Source organism: Trichomycterus rosablanca, chromosome 24 (genome assembly GCF_030014385.1).
Source record: "Trichomycterus rosablanca isolate fTriRos1 chromosome 24, fTriRos1.hap1, whole genome shotgun sequence".
In the NCBI taxonomy this organism is placed as follows: Eukaryota; Metazoa; Chordata; class Actinopteri; order Siluriformes; family Trichomycteridae; genus Trichomycterus; species Trichomycterus rosablanca.
In genome coordinates, this window is record NC_086011.1 from 18,838,362 (window position 1) to 18,854,727 (window position 16,366).

Below are 16,366 nucleotides of genomic sequence, written 5' to 3' on the forward strand. Positions count from 1 at the left end.
TGAGCCGTCGAGAACACCGGCGCATTTAAACCGGGATGTCCGGGGCGGCGCCTCCATTGGTCCCAAACTTTTAATCACATTTAAACTTTTATACGCCGTCCAATAGAAACCCAGAGCTTCCCTCGACCTCTAAATCAGACCAATCAGATCATTCCCACCTCCCTGCCTTAGTTCTAATTCAGCTCTCTAACCACTACTGGCTGTGTCCCAGTTCAGACCCTTTGTATTGGTTCTATCCCAGTTCAGACCAGTTTATACTGGCCCTATCCCAGTTCAGACCAGTTTATATTGGTCCTATGCCAGTTCAGACCCTTTATATTGGTCCAATCCCAGTTCAGACCCTTTATATTGGTCCAATCCCAGTTCAGACCCTTTATATTGGTCCAATCCCAGTTCAGACCAGTTTATATTGGTCCAATCCCAGTTCAGACCCTTTGTATTGGTTCTATCCCAGTTACACTGTACAGTACAGACAGTACCCGCTGTACCAGCCATGCCAGTCCCACACAAACCAGACCAGCAAGTGAAATAGCACAACAGATAAATGTGTGTGAGAGTGTGTGTGTGTGTGTGTGTGTGTGTGTGTGTGTGTGTTGGTGTGTGTGTGTAAGGGTCAGGCTTCCTGACGTGACGTGGCTGTTTCATGCCAACTTGTGAGCGCTGATGCCCGTGAAGCTGGTGAGAAGCGGCGTGCTGCGACATGTCGCTTCTCTCACGTACAGACTTCTCGCACCTCCAGCGCTAAAAACAGCTCAGATTCACTCCAGCACCTCCAGAACTTCATTATATTTCTGCTTTTCCTCCCTTATCCTCCCAGTTTAGTCATAGCCAGTTCCTGTTGGAGACCCTGATGGTGTACCATCTCCGTCCCCCTTTCTGTCCCTGTCTGTCTCCGCCCACCCTAGTGTGTCCCTGTCCATCCTTGTCCATCCTCATTCGTCTCTGTCCATGTCCCTGTCAGTCCCCATCCATCCCCATCCGTCCCCCCTCTGTCCCTGTCCGTCTACGTCCATCCGCCCTCTGTCCCTGTCCGTCTCCGTCCACCCTCATGCATCCCCGTCCGTCTCCGTCCACCCTCGTGCATCCCCGTCTGTCTCTGTCCACCCTTGTGCATCCCCGTCCGTCTTCGTCCACCCTCATGCATCCCCGTCCGTCTCCGTCCACCCTCGTGCATCCCCGTCCGTCTCCGTCCACCCTTGTGCATCCCCGTCCGTCTTCGTCCACCCTTGTGCATCCCCGTCCGTCTTCGTCCACCCTCATGCATCCCCGTCCGTCTCCTTCCACCCTCATGCATCCCCGTCCGTCTCCATCCACCCTCATGCATCCCCGTCCGTCTCCGTCCACCCTCATGCATCCCCGTCCGTCTCCGTCCACCCTCGTGCATCCCCGTCTGTCTCTGTCCACCCTTGTGCATCCCCGTCCGTCTTCGTCCACCCTTGTGCATCCCCGTCTGTCTTCGTCCACCCTCATGCATCCCCGTCCGTCTCCGTCCACCCTCGTGCATCCCCGTCCGTCTCCGTCCACCCTTGTGCATCCCCGTCCGTCTTCGTCCACCCTTGTGCATCCCCATCCGTCTTCGTCCACCCTCATGCATCCCCGTCCGTCTCCTTCCACCCTCATGCATCCCCGTCCGTCTCCATCCACCCTCATGCATCCCCGTCCGTCTCCGTCCACCCTCATGCATCCCCGTCCGTCTCCGTCCACCCTTGTGCATCCCCGTCCGTCTTCGTCCACCCTTGTGCATCCCCGTCCGTCTTCGTCCACCCTTGTGCATCCCCGTCCGCCTCCGTCCACCCTCATGCATCCCCGTCCGTCTCCGTCCACCCTTGTGCGTTCCTGTCCTTGTCCCTGTCTCTTCTCATCCGTCCCCGTCCTCCTGTTTTGGGTGTATGTGAATGTTTATATATAGAAGCTCTTCAATTGTGAATCCCTGACATGGTGAAATGCTGTACAGCTGTATAGCGCGCACACACACACACACACACACACACACACACACACACACTCACACACACACACTCACATACACATGACTCTCTCGTGCTTCATGTTCTATATATAATTTTCTCTCTGCTTTAATTACTAATGACCTTCAATCTCAGCTTTTCTTTTCCTTCTGCGTTGGTTAATGAGCCGCTCCATATCACACACACACACACACACACACACACACACACACACACACACACACACACACACTGCGTGTAATATGGTGTGTTTTTTACCACCAGGGGGCGTAAACAGTGGTTACAAATAAGACTGAATTAAGTGAGGGCAGCACACTGGGAGCAGTGAGTACAGCTGTCGCCTCACAGCATCCTCACAGGTCCTGGGTCTTTGCTATGTGGCATTTGCATGTTCTCCCCGTGTCTGCCTGGGTTTCCTCCCAGCCTCTGTATAAACCGGTTTACCCGAGGAGGCTCCCTCAGGACCCTGCAGGGTTCGTCTAACCAACGTCACCGGAGTAAATGGAGCGTCAGAACATCCCGTAACACGGCAACTGGGATTCCCGACACGGAAAAGCTGAGCGTAAGACGACGAGGGAGCAGAAAAACAATGAGGGATTACACCGAGTCGGAAAAACAACAAGGGAAGGAAAACAGTCACAGAACCGGGATGTAGCACGCTAAACAACACAGACCTGTCAGAACTTTACCTCCACCTCGATCCTCCACCCTTCCTGAATCCTTTATTCCCAGGACCCCGGGGTTATTTATTGTCGAAGCCCTATATTCCCAAATTCCTACATTCTCAGTTCTTTATCATCAGGGTCATATAGTCCCAAATGTCCCAGGGTTCTTTATCCCCAAAGTTCTATACTGTCAGGGTTCTTTTTCCTGGGGCCCTATATACCCACATTCCTATATTCCCAGGGTTCTTTATAAACCCCGGGTTTATTTATTGCCAAAGCCCTATATTCCCAAATTCCTACATCCTTATGGTCCTACATCCTTAAAACTATACTCTCAGGGTTCCTTATTCCCAGAGCCATATACTCCCAAAGTCCTATATACCCAGGGCCCGATATTCCTATATTTCAAGAGTTCTATCTTTACATGGTCCTTTATTCAGGATATTCTATATCCCACTAAATATTCCCAGTGTTCTGTCCTTCCAGGGTCTTTATTCCTAACGTCCTACATTCCCAGATCCCAAAATTCTCAGGGTTTGTTTGTCCCAGGGCCCTTTATTCCTAAATTCATATATTCCCAGTTCCCTATACTCTCAGATCCCTATAGTCCCAGGGTTCTTTATTTACAGTGTCCTATAGTCCCAAACTTCCAATTTTCCCAGCGTTTGTTATTTCCAGAGTCGTTATTCCCAAATTCCTATATTTTCAGGGTTCTTAATAATCAAGGTCCTATAGTCCAGTTCTCCCAGGGTTCTTTATCCCCAGAGTCCTTTATTCCCATATTTCAAGAGTTCTATATACACATGGTCCTATATTCAGGATATTCTGTATCCCACTGAATATTCCCCGTGTTCTGCCTTCCAGGGTTTAACACTCTCAGAGGCTTAAGGTCCCAGGTTCCAAAATGTTCCTAAATTCTCCAGATTTCATAGTTCCAGGATCTCATGTCCTCCTAAACGAGCCCACAAGCAGAACCTGCAGCTCAATACTGATTACAACCCTCCTCACTCAAAACAGTCGTTATGAGTTACAGATCACTAAACGTGATGTTTTATTATAGTAGAGCGCACACACACACACACACACACACACACAGATGTGAATGAATCAAAGCTATTACCACTGCTGGCAGGAGTTCAGCGTGTTAATGAACCAGTACTTCATTACCCGTAAGCAGACAGGAAGCCTGAACATTTATCAGATACACACTCGTCTACCAGCACGACTGGAGTGATGCGAGGAACTCTGGAGTAAACAGGGCGGCTCCCCAGATAATACTTTTTATTATTATTATTATTATTATTACATTTATTGTTATTATTATTATTATTATTACATTTATTATTATTATTACATTTATTATTATTACATTTATTATTATTATTACATTTGTTATTATTATTACATTTATTGTTATTATTATTATTATTATATTTATTATTGTTATTATACATTTATTATTATTATTGTTATTGTATTATTATTATTATAATTATAATTATTATTACATTTATTATTATTATTATTATTATTATTGTTATTATTATTAATTATTACATGTATTATTATTATTATTATTATTTTTAATATTACATTTATTATTATATGATTATTATATTTATTATTATTATTATATTTATTATTATTATTATAATTATTATTATTATTACATTTATTATTATTAAGATTATTATTACATTTGTTATTATTATTATTATTATTACATTTATTATTATTATTATTATTATATTATTATTTTTATTATTTATTTATTTATTATTTTTAATTATTATTACATGTATTATTATTATTTGTTATTATTACTGTTATTATAATTAATATTTTTATTATGAAGGTCAATAAACAACAATTTTACAGGAGAAATTAAACATGTATCTTAATAATCCTAAATAATAATAAATAAATAATAATAATAAATAAATAATAATAATAAATAAATAATAATAAATATTGTCGAATCATTTTGGTCCTGCAGTCTCGGAGGGTTTTACTGAGACGTGTTTGTTTAGGAATAAAATCACTAAACCCACTCAGTGTTAGAACACAGAGAGACGGTGCCAGCCGCCCACACCACCCACACGCCCCAAAATAACTCTCGCTCAGGTTCTGCTGCGGGCAGTGATAGCTCAGTGGTTAAGGTAATGGACTAGTAAACAGAAGGTTGCCGGTTCAAGCCACCAAGTTGCCACTGTTGGGTCCCTGAGCAAGGCCCTTAACCCTCAACTGCTCATCGTGTTCAGATCATTGTGTAAGTCGCTTTGGATAAAAGCGTCTGCTAAATGCTGAAAATGTAAAATGTAAATGCTGCGCTCACACAAGCACCCGGACCCGAGGGGGGTGTGGAGGGGGCACGGAGTGGGGCGGAGGAGAAAGTGTGTAATTAGGGAAGAACTCTGACCGGGTCCTTGTTTCACTGGAGGTATTTATGTTCCCTGTAGAGTTTGAACATCACCGCTGGCAGCAGAAACCGGGCGAGCTGACACCCACGCCAACGCTACACGCTCCAAATCCCCACAGACAGACAGAATGATACGGTTCTGCTAGTCATCAGAGTAACGTTTACCTGCAGTGAGCACTGAGAGCTCCAGAGAGAAGGTTTATACACATTTACTAACTGTTCATCCATCATCCACCATCATCCACCATTATCCATCCACCATCATCCATCCATCATCATCCATCCATCCATAATCCATCATCATCCACCATTATCCATCCACCATCATCCATCCATCCATCATCCATCCACCATCATCCATCATCCATCCATCATCATCCATGCATCATCCACCATCATCCATCATCCACCATCCACCATCATCCACCATCATCATCCATCATCATCCATCATCCACCATCATCCACCATCCATCATCATCCATCATCCACCATCCACCATCATCCACCATCATCCATCATCATCCACCATCATCATCCATCATCATCATCCATCATCCACCATCCACCATCATCCACCATCCATGATCCATCCACCATCATCCACCATCATCATCCATCCATCCATCATCATCCATCGTCTGTTTTACCACCACTGTATGTAATTCAGAGTAATGATGGGTAACACTGAATCCTCTGAGGTACGGTGGCGGCAGCATCATGATATGCAGGAATAATAATGAAGGATTTGATCTCAAATATGTAACGAGAAAAAACACATCCCATGATCCACTGTTGCGTGGAAAGGACGCAAGACGGATGGCATTCCTCTGTCGGTTTCCATGGCGATGTGTGCTTCCTCTGCCGTCGGATGTGTGACTGAGCGCGCTCATAAAGGCGCCCGTCTCCAGGCCTGTTATTACCTCAATCATTCAATCGGGACCAATTTGCATAATTAAAGCCCGACTGGCTGCCTCGAACCGTCGTTAGTGTGTGAGCGTGTGTGAATGCGCCGGTTCCTCCCATCAGAGGCCGAAAACTTTGAATGAGCTTTGACGTGGACGGGGTCAATCAGAGGGAAAAAGACATCAAGGACGCGGATTCACATGAGCCAGCTAACCAGAAGCTAATCGAATATTGAAACGAGCCTCTTAACGAACGAACTTAACGAGTTTAATAATCAAGAGAACACACGTCGTGTCTTACCTCGGTCAGGTGCGGCGTGGGGTTGAATCCGCACATGTTGCAGACCTGCGCATGGCACTGGGTACAGTGGTTGTAATTGGGCGCCTCTGTTGGGACGCCGACGTTGAGCTCGGTCTGGCACAGCGGGCAGCACACTTTGGGGCGGGGCTTTTGCTGCTGCTGATGCTGCTGTGGCGCAGGCTGGCCGGCGGGCTGAGCTGTCGGTTGGGCGGCAGGTTTGGGGCTCGCCCCCGGACCCTTCTGGGGCGTCTGCGGGGGCGTCTGCTCCACCGATATGAGGCTGCTGGCCTGGTTCAACAGGGACGCCCCGAACCCGAAGAGCTTTCCGAAGGGCTGCTCTGGGAGGGGATTCGGCTGGGACTTGGTAGGAGTGGGGGGCTGAGACTGGGATCTGGGAGTGCCGGGAGGTTTGGGATGAGTGTGGGAGGGGGTAGGGGGTTGGGATTGGGGTTTGGGTTGGGTTTGAGGGGTGAAGGGTGCTTTGGGTTGGGTGTGGGAGGGAGTTGAGGGTTGGGATTGCGCTTTCGCTTGGGTTTGTGGAGTGCCGGGAGGTTTGGGTTGAGTGTGGGAGGGGGTAGGGGGTTGGGATTGGGGTTTTGCTTGGGTTTGAGGGGTGGAGGGAGGTTTCGGTTGGGCATGGGAGGGAGCTGCAGGTCGTGCTTGGGTTTGGGGAGATGGAGACTGTTGAGATTGTTGGGATTGAGGTTTGGATTGAGTTTGGGGGGAGGGCGATGGCTGGATCTGAGGTTTGACCTGGCTCTTGGCGGGAGTGGACGGTTGGGATTGGGACTTCAGTTCGCTCTTGGAGGGAGGGAAGGGTTTGGGTTGGCTGGCAGACGGAGTATGTGGTGCTGTTTGGGGTAGGGGTTTGCTGGGGGTCGATGGAGAGTGGATCTGCTGCTGACTCTTGGAGCGTGGGGTTTCCATGTCGATTCCCAGCGCCCTCTGCATCTGGCAGTTTAGACATAGCCACTCCTGGACCTGAGTGAAGAAAACAAAAGATTTATTGCCGTGTGCGACGGTGTTGCGATCAAACGCGAGCCAATAAAGCGGTGCTAAATTATTTAGGAGGAAACAGAGAGACGAAGCCACGGGGCGTCTATTAAACATTTTGCTCGAGCGTCTTGTTTGGAATTCATCCTGCCAGCGCTGCCAACTCAGTCTGAGTCCAGAGTTTATAGCCACCAGTCAGAGTAAAAACATCAGACTGTTCAAAAGTACCAAACCAAACCAACCAAAAAATAAAAAACCTTTATTCCAACCCTCTAGCATCGTCCGAACCCAAACCAAACCTTAATCCCAATCTACCACGCCCTCCAAACCTTAATCCCAATCTACCACGCCCTCCAAACCTTAATCCCAATCTACCACGCCCTCCAAACCTCCATCCACTAATAAAAACAAAATCACACGTCAATTCCAACTGCCTGACCAATCCCTTCATCCTGAGGATACTCGTGTCAGCCCTTCATTAAGCCCAAACCAAACATCAATCCCAACATCCCAAAACCTTACAAAAGCCTTCCCTCATCCCTTAAGTCCAAACCAAACCTTACCACCATCTTCTCACTCCCTCCTACTCCTCTTCACCCAACAAATTCAAACCCAAACCTTAATCCCAACCTACCATCCTCTCCAAACCTCCATTCACTGAATAAACCAAAATCACACGTCAATTTCAACCTCCCACCCCCCTCCACGCCTGACCAATCCCTTCATCCAGAGACGCTTCTGTCAGCTCTTCATTCACCCCAAACCAAACATCAATCCCAACATCCCACACCCTCCCAAACCTTACAAAAGCCTCCCCTCACCCATCAAGTCCAAACCAAACCAACTCCCATCTCCTCACTCCTTCCTACTCCTCTTCACCCAACAACTTCAAACCCAAACTAAACCTTAATCCCACCCCCCTCCACGCCTTCATCCTGGGGATATTCGTGTCAGCCCTTTATTAAGCCCAAATTAAACATTAATCCCAACATCCCACACACCCCTCAACCTTCAGGTCCAGACCAAACCTTACCCCGTCTTCTCACTCCCCTCCAAACCTCATCAAGTCCTCCCTCTGTCTGTCAACCCTAAGACCAAACTACTAGACTTCTTCTACTACTGTACTCAATCGCATCAAACTTAACCCAAACCTTCACTCCGAATGTTACGTTCTCAAACACACACCTGATTAAATGACCCCTGCGCACCTCAAACCCAAAGTCAAACCAGTTCCTCCAAAACCAATCAGACACTTTACACAAACCGAAGCAAAGACTCAGTACCCAAGAGCCGCCAGTTAGCCGTAGAGTTTCTCCTGCTACTTCATCCCAATCTAAGAAACAAACAAACCAAACTCCAATTCTGACAACCTAATGAACCCTCTCTGGAGAGTGGTAGCTCGGTGATTGAGGTACTAGGTGGTTACTAGGTGCCCCTTTTGGGCAATTTCCCTCCATTCCTAAAACCCATTCCAAATATTAACCTGCTTTAATTTCTACATAATCCTATAAAACCAAACTCCAAAATCAATCCCGACCCCCTGCTTCCTTACAAAGCCAAGAACAAAACAAGCAAAACTTTCCACCTCTGACTCAAGGACTTAACCAACACTGTTCCTCATCAATCCTGCACATCACAGGTTCATAATCCTCCTAAAAATGCTTCCGCACCCCAAACCCAACCCAGACTTGAACGTCTTCTCAGGAGAATCTTACATGAAACGAGACGCAGCAATAACCTCGCTTCTTCTCCCCCAAACGTGTCCATCAGAGGATCCGATTATCCGTCATCCTGCTCCTCAAATATCCGTCCCTGAACACCTCACAGTATCTTCTGATCCCATCTGTCAGCTTCTTTTATCAGTCAGCAGCAGCTGAGAGAACTCGGGAACGTCAGTCAGTTTGTCGTATCGTGTGGATCAGGACGTCGGATGAAGCGGATCTGTTGTGTTTGATCTGCCATCCAGCTCCATCACGCCACGTTACATCAGCCTGAGTGTCTCAACGCCGCTCTGAAAGGTGGCGCCAAACGCAATCACAGGCCACACCCGCATAATTGAGAGAAACAGGTATACAGGTCACACCTCCTTTATTCAGAATGACAGGTATACAGGCCACACCCACTTCAAGGCCACACCCACCTTATTGGGAATGACAGGTATACAGAATGACAGGCCACACCCACTTTATAGAGAATGACAGGTATACAGGACACACCCAGTTTATTAATACCGACAGGTATACAGGCCACACCCACTTTAAGGCCACACCCCTTTATTGAGAATGACAGGTATAGGCCACACCTACTTGATCAACAATGAAAAACATACAGGCCACACCTACCTTACTGAAATGACAGGTATACAGGCCACACCCATTTTATTAAGACCAACAAGTATTGAGGCCACACCTACTTTATCAAGAAAGACAGGTATACAGGCCACACCCACTTTAAGGCCACACCTACTTTATTAAGAATAACAGGTATACAGGCCACACCCACTTTACTGAGAATAACAGGTATACAGGCCACACCCACTTTAAGGCCACACCCACTTCACTGAAAATTACAGGTATTTAAGCCACACCCATTTTATTAAGACCAACAAGTATAGACCACACCTACTTTATTAAGAATAACAGGTATACAGGCCACACCCACTTTACTAGGACTGACAGATATACAGACCACACCCACTTTAAGGCCACACCCATTTTACTGAGAATGACATGTATAGGCCACACCTCATACCATAGAGACCAGATGGTGTCTGGGCTGAATTGCAGTCACAGTGTCCATCCTAACTCCTGCCCACTGTCGAAGGCACCTACAGCGGGCGCGTACGCGGGCATCAGACTGGTTATTGTTTCATTTTATTAGATGTCATTTTCATTGCTGGTATTTAAACCTGGTCTCGTTTGTGTCGTGCACCGGTGACGTGATTCTGTCCTCCTCCACATCGGTGTTGTTCTGGCACCAGGCTGCCAACATGCCAACACTGAACGTGGGCAGACGAGCTCTCGAGAACTGGCGGAGTACACTGTGTGTGTGTGTGTGTGTGTGTGTGTGTGTGTGTGTGGGATGGTGGGATGGTGTGTGTGTCAGCGGGTATGTCCGCATGTGTGGCAGCACACATTTAGAGAGTGTGTATGTGAGTGTGTGTGTGTGTGTGTGTGTGTGTGTGTGTGTGTGTGTAGTCCAGATGGCTGTGTGCTCGCGTCCTGCTGCCAGTCTTCTCGCTCTGATCCTGCAGCTCAGATTCAGGTCCATCTCTAAATAATATCAGTATTTTAGAGTGTAGGTGCTGCATAGGAACACGGGACTCGAGGAGCTGGGTTTGATCCTGGGAGTGTAAAGCTCACTCTGGTTCCTCCTGATCGGGTTTGATTAAACGGCGCGTTTCGATGCGTTTGTGGGTCTGAGACGGTTTCCTCCTCTGGACCTGGTGTAGACCAGAACTTGATCTTGTTCAGATCTAGATTCTCATGATCCCTCACACGTGAACGTTCTTCTCTCTTTTCCTCTTGACTGCTCTTCTCTTCCATTCTCCTTCAGTGTAATTACAGCTCTCTCTCCTGCAGTGCATGCTGGGTAGTGAGGTAGTGAAGGAGGGTGGAACGGTGCTCGTGTTTCTGTATTACAATCACAGTACAGTCGTATTTACTGCTGCTGTATACCAATAATCTGTCTGTCTGTCTATCTATCTGTCTGTCTGTCTGTCTATCTATCCATCTGTCTATCTATCTATCTGTTTATCTGTCTGTCGTTTGTCTATTTATCTATCTATCTATCTGTCTATCTATCTATCTGTCTGTGTCCGTCTATCTGTCCATCTGTCTATCTATCCATCTGTCTATCTATCTATCTGTTTAACTGTCTGTCTGTCTGTCGTTTGTCTATTTATCTATCTATTTATCTGTCTGTCTATCTATCTATCTATCTTTCTGTCTATCAGTCTATTTATTTATCTGTCTGTCTGTATGTCTGTCTCTCTCTCTTACTATCTATCTATTCGTCTGTCTGTCTATTTATCTGTCTGTGTCCGTCTATCTGTCCATCTGTCTATCTATCTATCTGTTTAACTGTCTGTCTGTCTGTCGTTTGTCTATTAATCTATCTATTTATCTGTCTGTCTATCTATCTATCTTTCTGTCTGTCTATCAGTCTATTTATTTGTCTGTCTGTCTGTATGGCTATCTATCTATCTATCTATCTATCTATCTATCTATCTATCTATCTATCTGTATGTCTGTCTATCTGTCTGTCTGTCTGTCTGCCTGCCTATCTGTCTGTCTGTCTGTCTGTCTGTCTGTCTATCTATCTATATATGGACAGTACCATCCTGTATCTATCTATCTATCTATCTATCTATCTATCTATCTATATATATATATATATATATATATATACAGTGTATCACAAAAGTGAGTACACCCCTCACATTTCTGCAGATATTTAAGTATATCTTTTCATGGGACAACACTGACAAAATGACACTTTGACACAATGAAAAGTAGTCTGTGTGCAGCTTATATAACAGTGTACATTTATTCTTCCCTCAAAATAACTCAATATACAGCCATTAATGTCTAAACCACCGGCAACAAAAGTGAGTACACCCCTAAGAGACTACACCCCTAAATGTCCAAATTGAGCACTGCTTGTCATTTTCCCTCCAAAATGTCATGTGATTTGTTAGTGTTACTAGGTCTCAGGTGTGCATAGGGAGCAGGTGTGTTCAATTTAGTAGTACAGCTCTCACACTCTCTCATACTGGTCACTGAAAGTTCCAACATGGCACCTCATGGCAAAGAACTCTCTGAGGATCTTAAAAGACGAATTGTTGTGCTACATGAAGATGGCCAAGGCTACAAGAAGATTGCCAACACCCTGAAACTGAGCTGCAGCACAGTGGCCAATATCATCCAGCGTTTTAAAAGAGCAGGGTCCACTCAGAACAGACCTCACGTTGGTCGTCCAAAGAAGCTGAGTGCACGTGCTCAGCGTCACATCCAAATGCTGTCTTTGAAAGATAGGCGCAGGAGTGCTGTCAGCATTGCTGCAGAGATTGAAAAGGTGGGGGGTCAGCCTGTCAGTGCTCAGACCATACGCCGCACACTACATCAAATTGGTCTGCATGGCTGTCACCCCAGAAGGAAGCCTCTTCTGAAGTCTCTACACAAGAAAGCATGCAAACAGTTTGCTGAAGACATGTCAACAAAGGACATGGATTACTGGAACCATGTCCTATGGTCTGATGAGACCAAGATTAATTTGTTTGGTTCAGATGGTCTCAAGCATGTGTGGCGGCAATCAGGTGAGGAGTACAAAGATAAGTGTGTCATGCCTACAGTCAAGCATGGTGGTGGGAATGCCATGGTCTGGGGCTGCATGAGTGCAGCAGGTGTTGGGGAGTTACATTTCATTGAGGGACACATGAACTCCAATATGTACTGTGAAATACTGAAGCAGAGCATGATCCCCTCCCTCCGGAAACTGGGTCGCAGGGCAGTGTTCCAGCATGATAATGACCCCAAACACACCTCTAAGATGACCACTGCTTTATTGAAGAGGCTGAGGGTAAAGGTGATGGACTGGCCAAGCATGTCTCCAGACCTAAACCCAATAGAACATCTTTGGGGCATCCTCAAGCGGAAGGTGGAGGAGCGCAAAGTCTCGAATATCCGCCAGCTCCGTGATGTCTTCATGGAGGAGTGGAAAAGCATTCCAGTGGCAACCTGTGAAGCTCTGGTAAACTCCATGCCCAGGAGAGTTAAGGCAGTTCTGGGAAATAATGGTGGCCACACAAAATATTGACACTTCAGGAACTTTCACTAAGGGGTGTACTCACTTTTGTTGCTGGTGGTTTAGACATTAATGGCTGCATATTGAGTTATTTTGAGGGAAGAATAAATTTACACTGTTATATAAGCTGCACACAGACTACTTTTCATTGTGTCAAAGTGTCATTTTGTCAGTGTTGTCCCATAAAAAGATATACTTAAATATCTGCAGAAATGTGAGGGGTGTACTCACTTTTGTGATACACTGTATATATATATATCTGTCTGTCTATCTGTCTGTCTGTCTCTCTCTCTCTCACTTTTACACTCTCTCTCCTCTCTCTCTTTGTCTCTCTCTCTGTCTGTCTCTCTCTGGAGGAAGATTGCAGGAAGCTCTGGTGATCTATAAATAGAGACTTGGCCGTGATGGCGGGATGCTGTGAGAAACTAGTGAAGTGTGTCCACGCCGCACCGCACCCTCCCTCCCTCCTTCCCTCCCTCCCTCCCTCTCTCCTACCGTTACGTCCTTTTTATTAAAACCCAGATCTTCTCCTCTCTCACCATCATCACCATGATACACCTTCACATCCATTCTGCGAGTCTGTGGAGCTGCACTGGACGGGCGGGGCGTCGCTCTTACACGAGTCTGTTTGTTTTATTTTTATGCCCTGTAGACAGGAACGCTGTCATCCTGGAGGAGACCGGTCCCATCATGACCCAGGCAAAAAGACTTTACGTTCAGGCCTGTACTGTTCTCTTGGTGTATTCCACACGCAGACCGAACGATCAGGGTTCGATCCAGATTTTACTGGCATGAAAACGCACAACACAAGCGCCAACGTCCACCCACAATGCACCTCTCTCTGGTGCCTATATGGGCCAGCCTTAATATGTATACCACTGGATCATATCTCCCTGTACCAGCCAGTACAATCCTGTACCAGCCAGTACAATCCTTTACAATGCTGTACCATCCTGTACCATCCTGTATCAGTCACTACCATCCTGTACCAGCCGACATCAACCTGTACCAGCCGGTACCATCCTGTATCAGTCACTACCATCCTGTACCAGCCGACATCCACCCACAATGCACCTCTCTCTGGTGCCTATATGGGCCAGCCTTAATATGTATACCACTGGATCATATCTCCCTGTACCAGCCAGTACAATCCTGTACCAGCCAGTACAATCCTTTACAATGCTGTACCATCCTGTACCATCCTGTATCAGTCACTACCATCCTGTACCAGCCGACATCAACCTGTACCAGCCGGTACCATCCTGTATCAGTCACTACCATCCTGTACCAGCCGACATCCACCCACAATGCACCTCTCTCTGGTGCCTATATGGGCCAGCCTTAATATGTATACCACTGGATCATATCTCCCTGTACCAGCCAGTACAATCCTGTACCAGCCAGTACAATCCTTTACAATGCTGTACCATCCTGTACCATCCTGTATCAGTCACTACCATCCTGTACCAGCCGACATCAACCTGTACCAGCCGGTACCATCCTGTATCAGTCACTACCATCCTGTACCAGCCGACATCAACCTGTACCAGCCGGTACCAGTCCTCAAGACATGCTAAAATATTCCACCATGCCAGGACAGGACTGCACACCATTAGCGCACCCACACAAACCCACACACCTCATACACAATCATTATCTAGTGCATCCAAATCAACACTCCTACACACACACACACACACACACAAATGTGCATGCCAGTGTCTGTTCTGTCAGGATGAGGAACCTATTAAAGGTTCCTCGTAGTTTAGAACCCGAGGGACTGAACCAAAAGTGTGGTGAGTACCCACCCACAGTGGCACGGCACTTACCTCGGTGAGGTGCGGGTTGGGGTTGAAGCCGCACTGGTTGCACACCGTGACGCGGCACTGCGTGCAGGTGTTGGAGTTCGGCTGCCCGTCCGTGGCGCCCGTGAGGTCGGCCGTCTTGCACACGGGGCACAGTTTACTGCTGGGCATGGGGGCGATCTGAGGCAGCGAGTATGGCGATTTAGGGCCGCCCGCGTCCCCCTGCGGGCTCCTCTGTGGCGTGTGGCCTCGGTCGGGCGTGGTGCCGGCCAGACCTCCTGGTCTGGGTCCATTGCTGGGGTCCGTGTGAGGTTTCCCCTGGATGCTGCAGGAACGAAAGGAGTCAGGGAGTCATTTTACTGAATCAGAATCACTTCTTCTATAAATCGTTTACATTCATCAGGGAATCGTTTTACTGAATCAGAATCACTTAATCTATCAATCGTTTACATTCATCAGGGAATCGTTTTACTGAATCAGAATCACTCAGGGGCCCAACGGTGGCAGCTTGGCTTCTCATTACTAGTCCAGTACCTCGGCCACTGAGCTACCACTGCTCACACACACACACACACACACACACACACACTCTCTCTCTCTCTGTTGGATTGCAGACTGGATGAAAGTGAGCAAAACTCTCACAAAACACGAGTGAGTCAGAAAACACTGCAGGAGTGTGTGTGTGTGTGTGTGTGTGTGTGAGAGAGAAAGTGTGTGTGTGTGTGTGTGTGTGTATGTGTGTGTGTGCAGTACAGATGAAAGTATCCGTGAGCGCCAGTCTGAACGTTGGCACCACACACCCACACTTTCTAAACCGCAGGAGCTTCATTCTGTATCACACACTGCCGGGTAACAACACCGAATGATCAAAAGTATGTGGACGCACGAACTTCTCACAATGTTCTGGGATGAACCGGAACACAGACTGATCAGTCAGCGCTCAGACACACAAATGCTGTCATCTTCTGACTGAACGGGCACAAATTCCCACACTTTTTTCAAACTGTAAGTCTGACAGGCTCACAATCAGGCGTCCAAATACTTTCGGCCGTATGGTGTGAAAATGATTAAAATCACGAGCAGTACAAAATAGATTTCTAAACAGAGCGGCGTCTGTCACTTACACAAACACACACACACACACACACACACACACGGTCTGAAACGGAGCTGAAACACCTCAGTGACACACACCGTGTGGAGCGGTTCAGATTCACACACACACACACACACACACACACACACACGGTCTGAAACGGAGCTGAAACACCTCAGTGACACACACCGTGTGGAGCGGTTCAGATTCACACACACACACACACACACACACTGTCTGACTCGTTCTCCATTCTTTTATGCATTTCCCCCTGATTTCCCTCCCAGTTTAGTCATATCCAATTTCCAGACAGTATTTCCCCTCTACTGCTGACTAACACACGCACCCCCCCCCCCCCCCCCCCGACACGTGTGCAGTACCGACCGCTTCTTTTCACCTGCACCAGGGTTC

The 16,366-nt window shown here is 47.1% G+C and overlaps 1 protein-coding gene across 4 annotated transcripts in view; it reads right to left on the minus strand.

Moving 5' to 3' along the window:
* Window positions 1–16,366, minus strand: part of bsnb (bassoon (presynaptic cytomatrix protein) b) — a 49,082-nt gene that overhangs the window by 25,676 nt on the left and 7,040 nt on the right. For all 4 annotated transcript variants that reach the window (XM_062986778.1, XM_062986776.1, XM_062986777.1 and 1 more), the window contains exons 2-3: window positions 14,884–15,184; window positions 6,257–7,237 (exon numbers count right to left, since the gene is read on the minus strand). In XM_062986778.1, coding sequence (XP_062842848.1) covers window positions 6,257–7,237; window positions 14,884–15,184 — 1,282 coding nt within the window. The remainder of the gene's footprint in view (window positions 1–6,256; window positions 7,238–14,883; window positions 15,185–16,366) is intronic.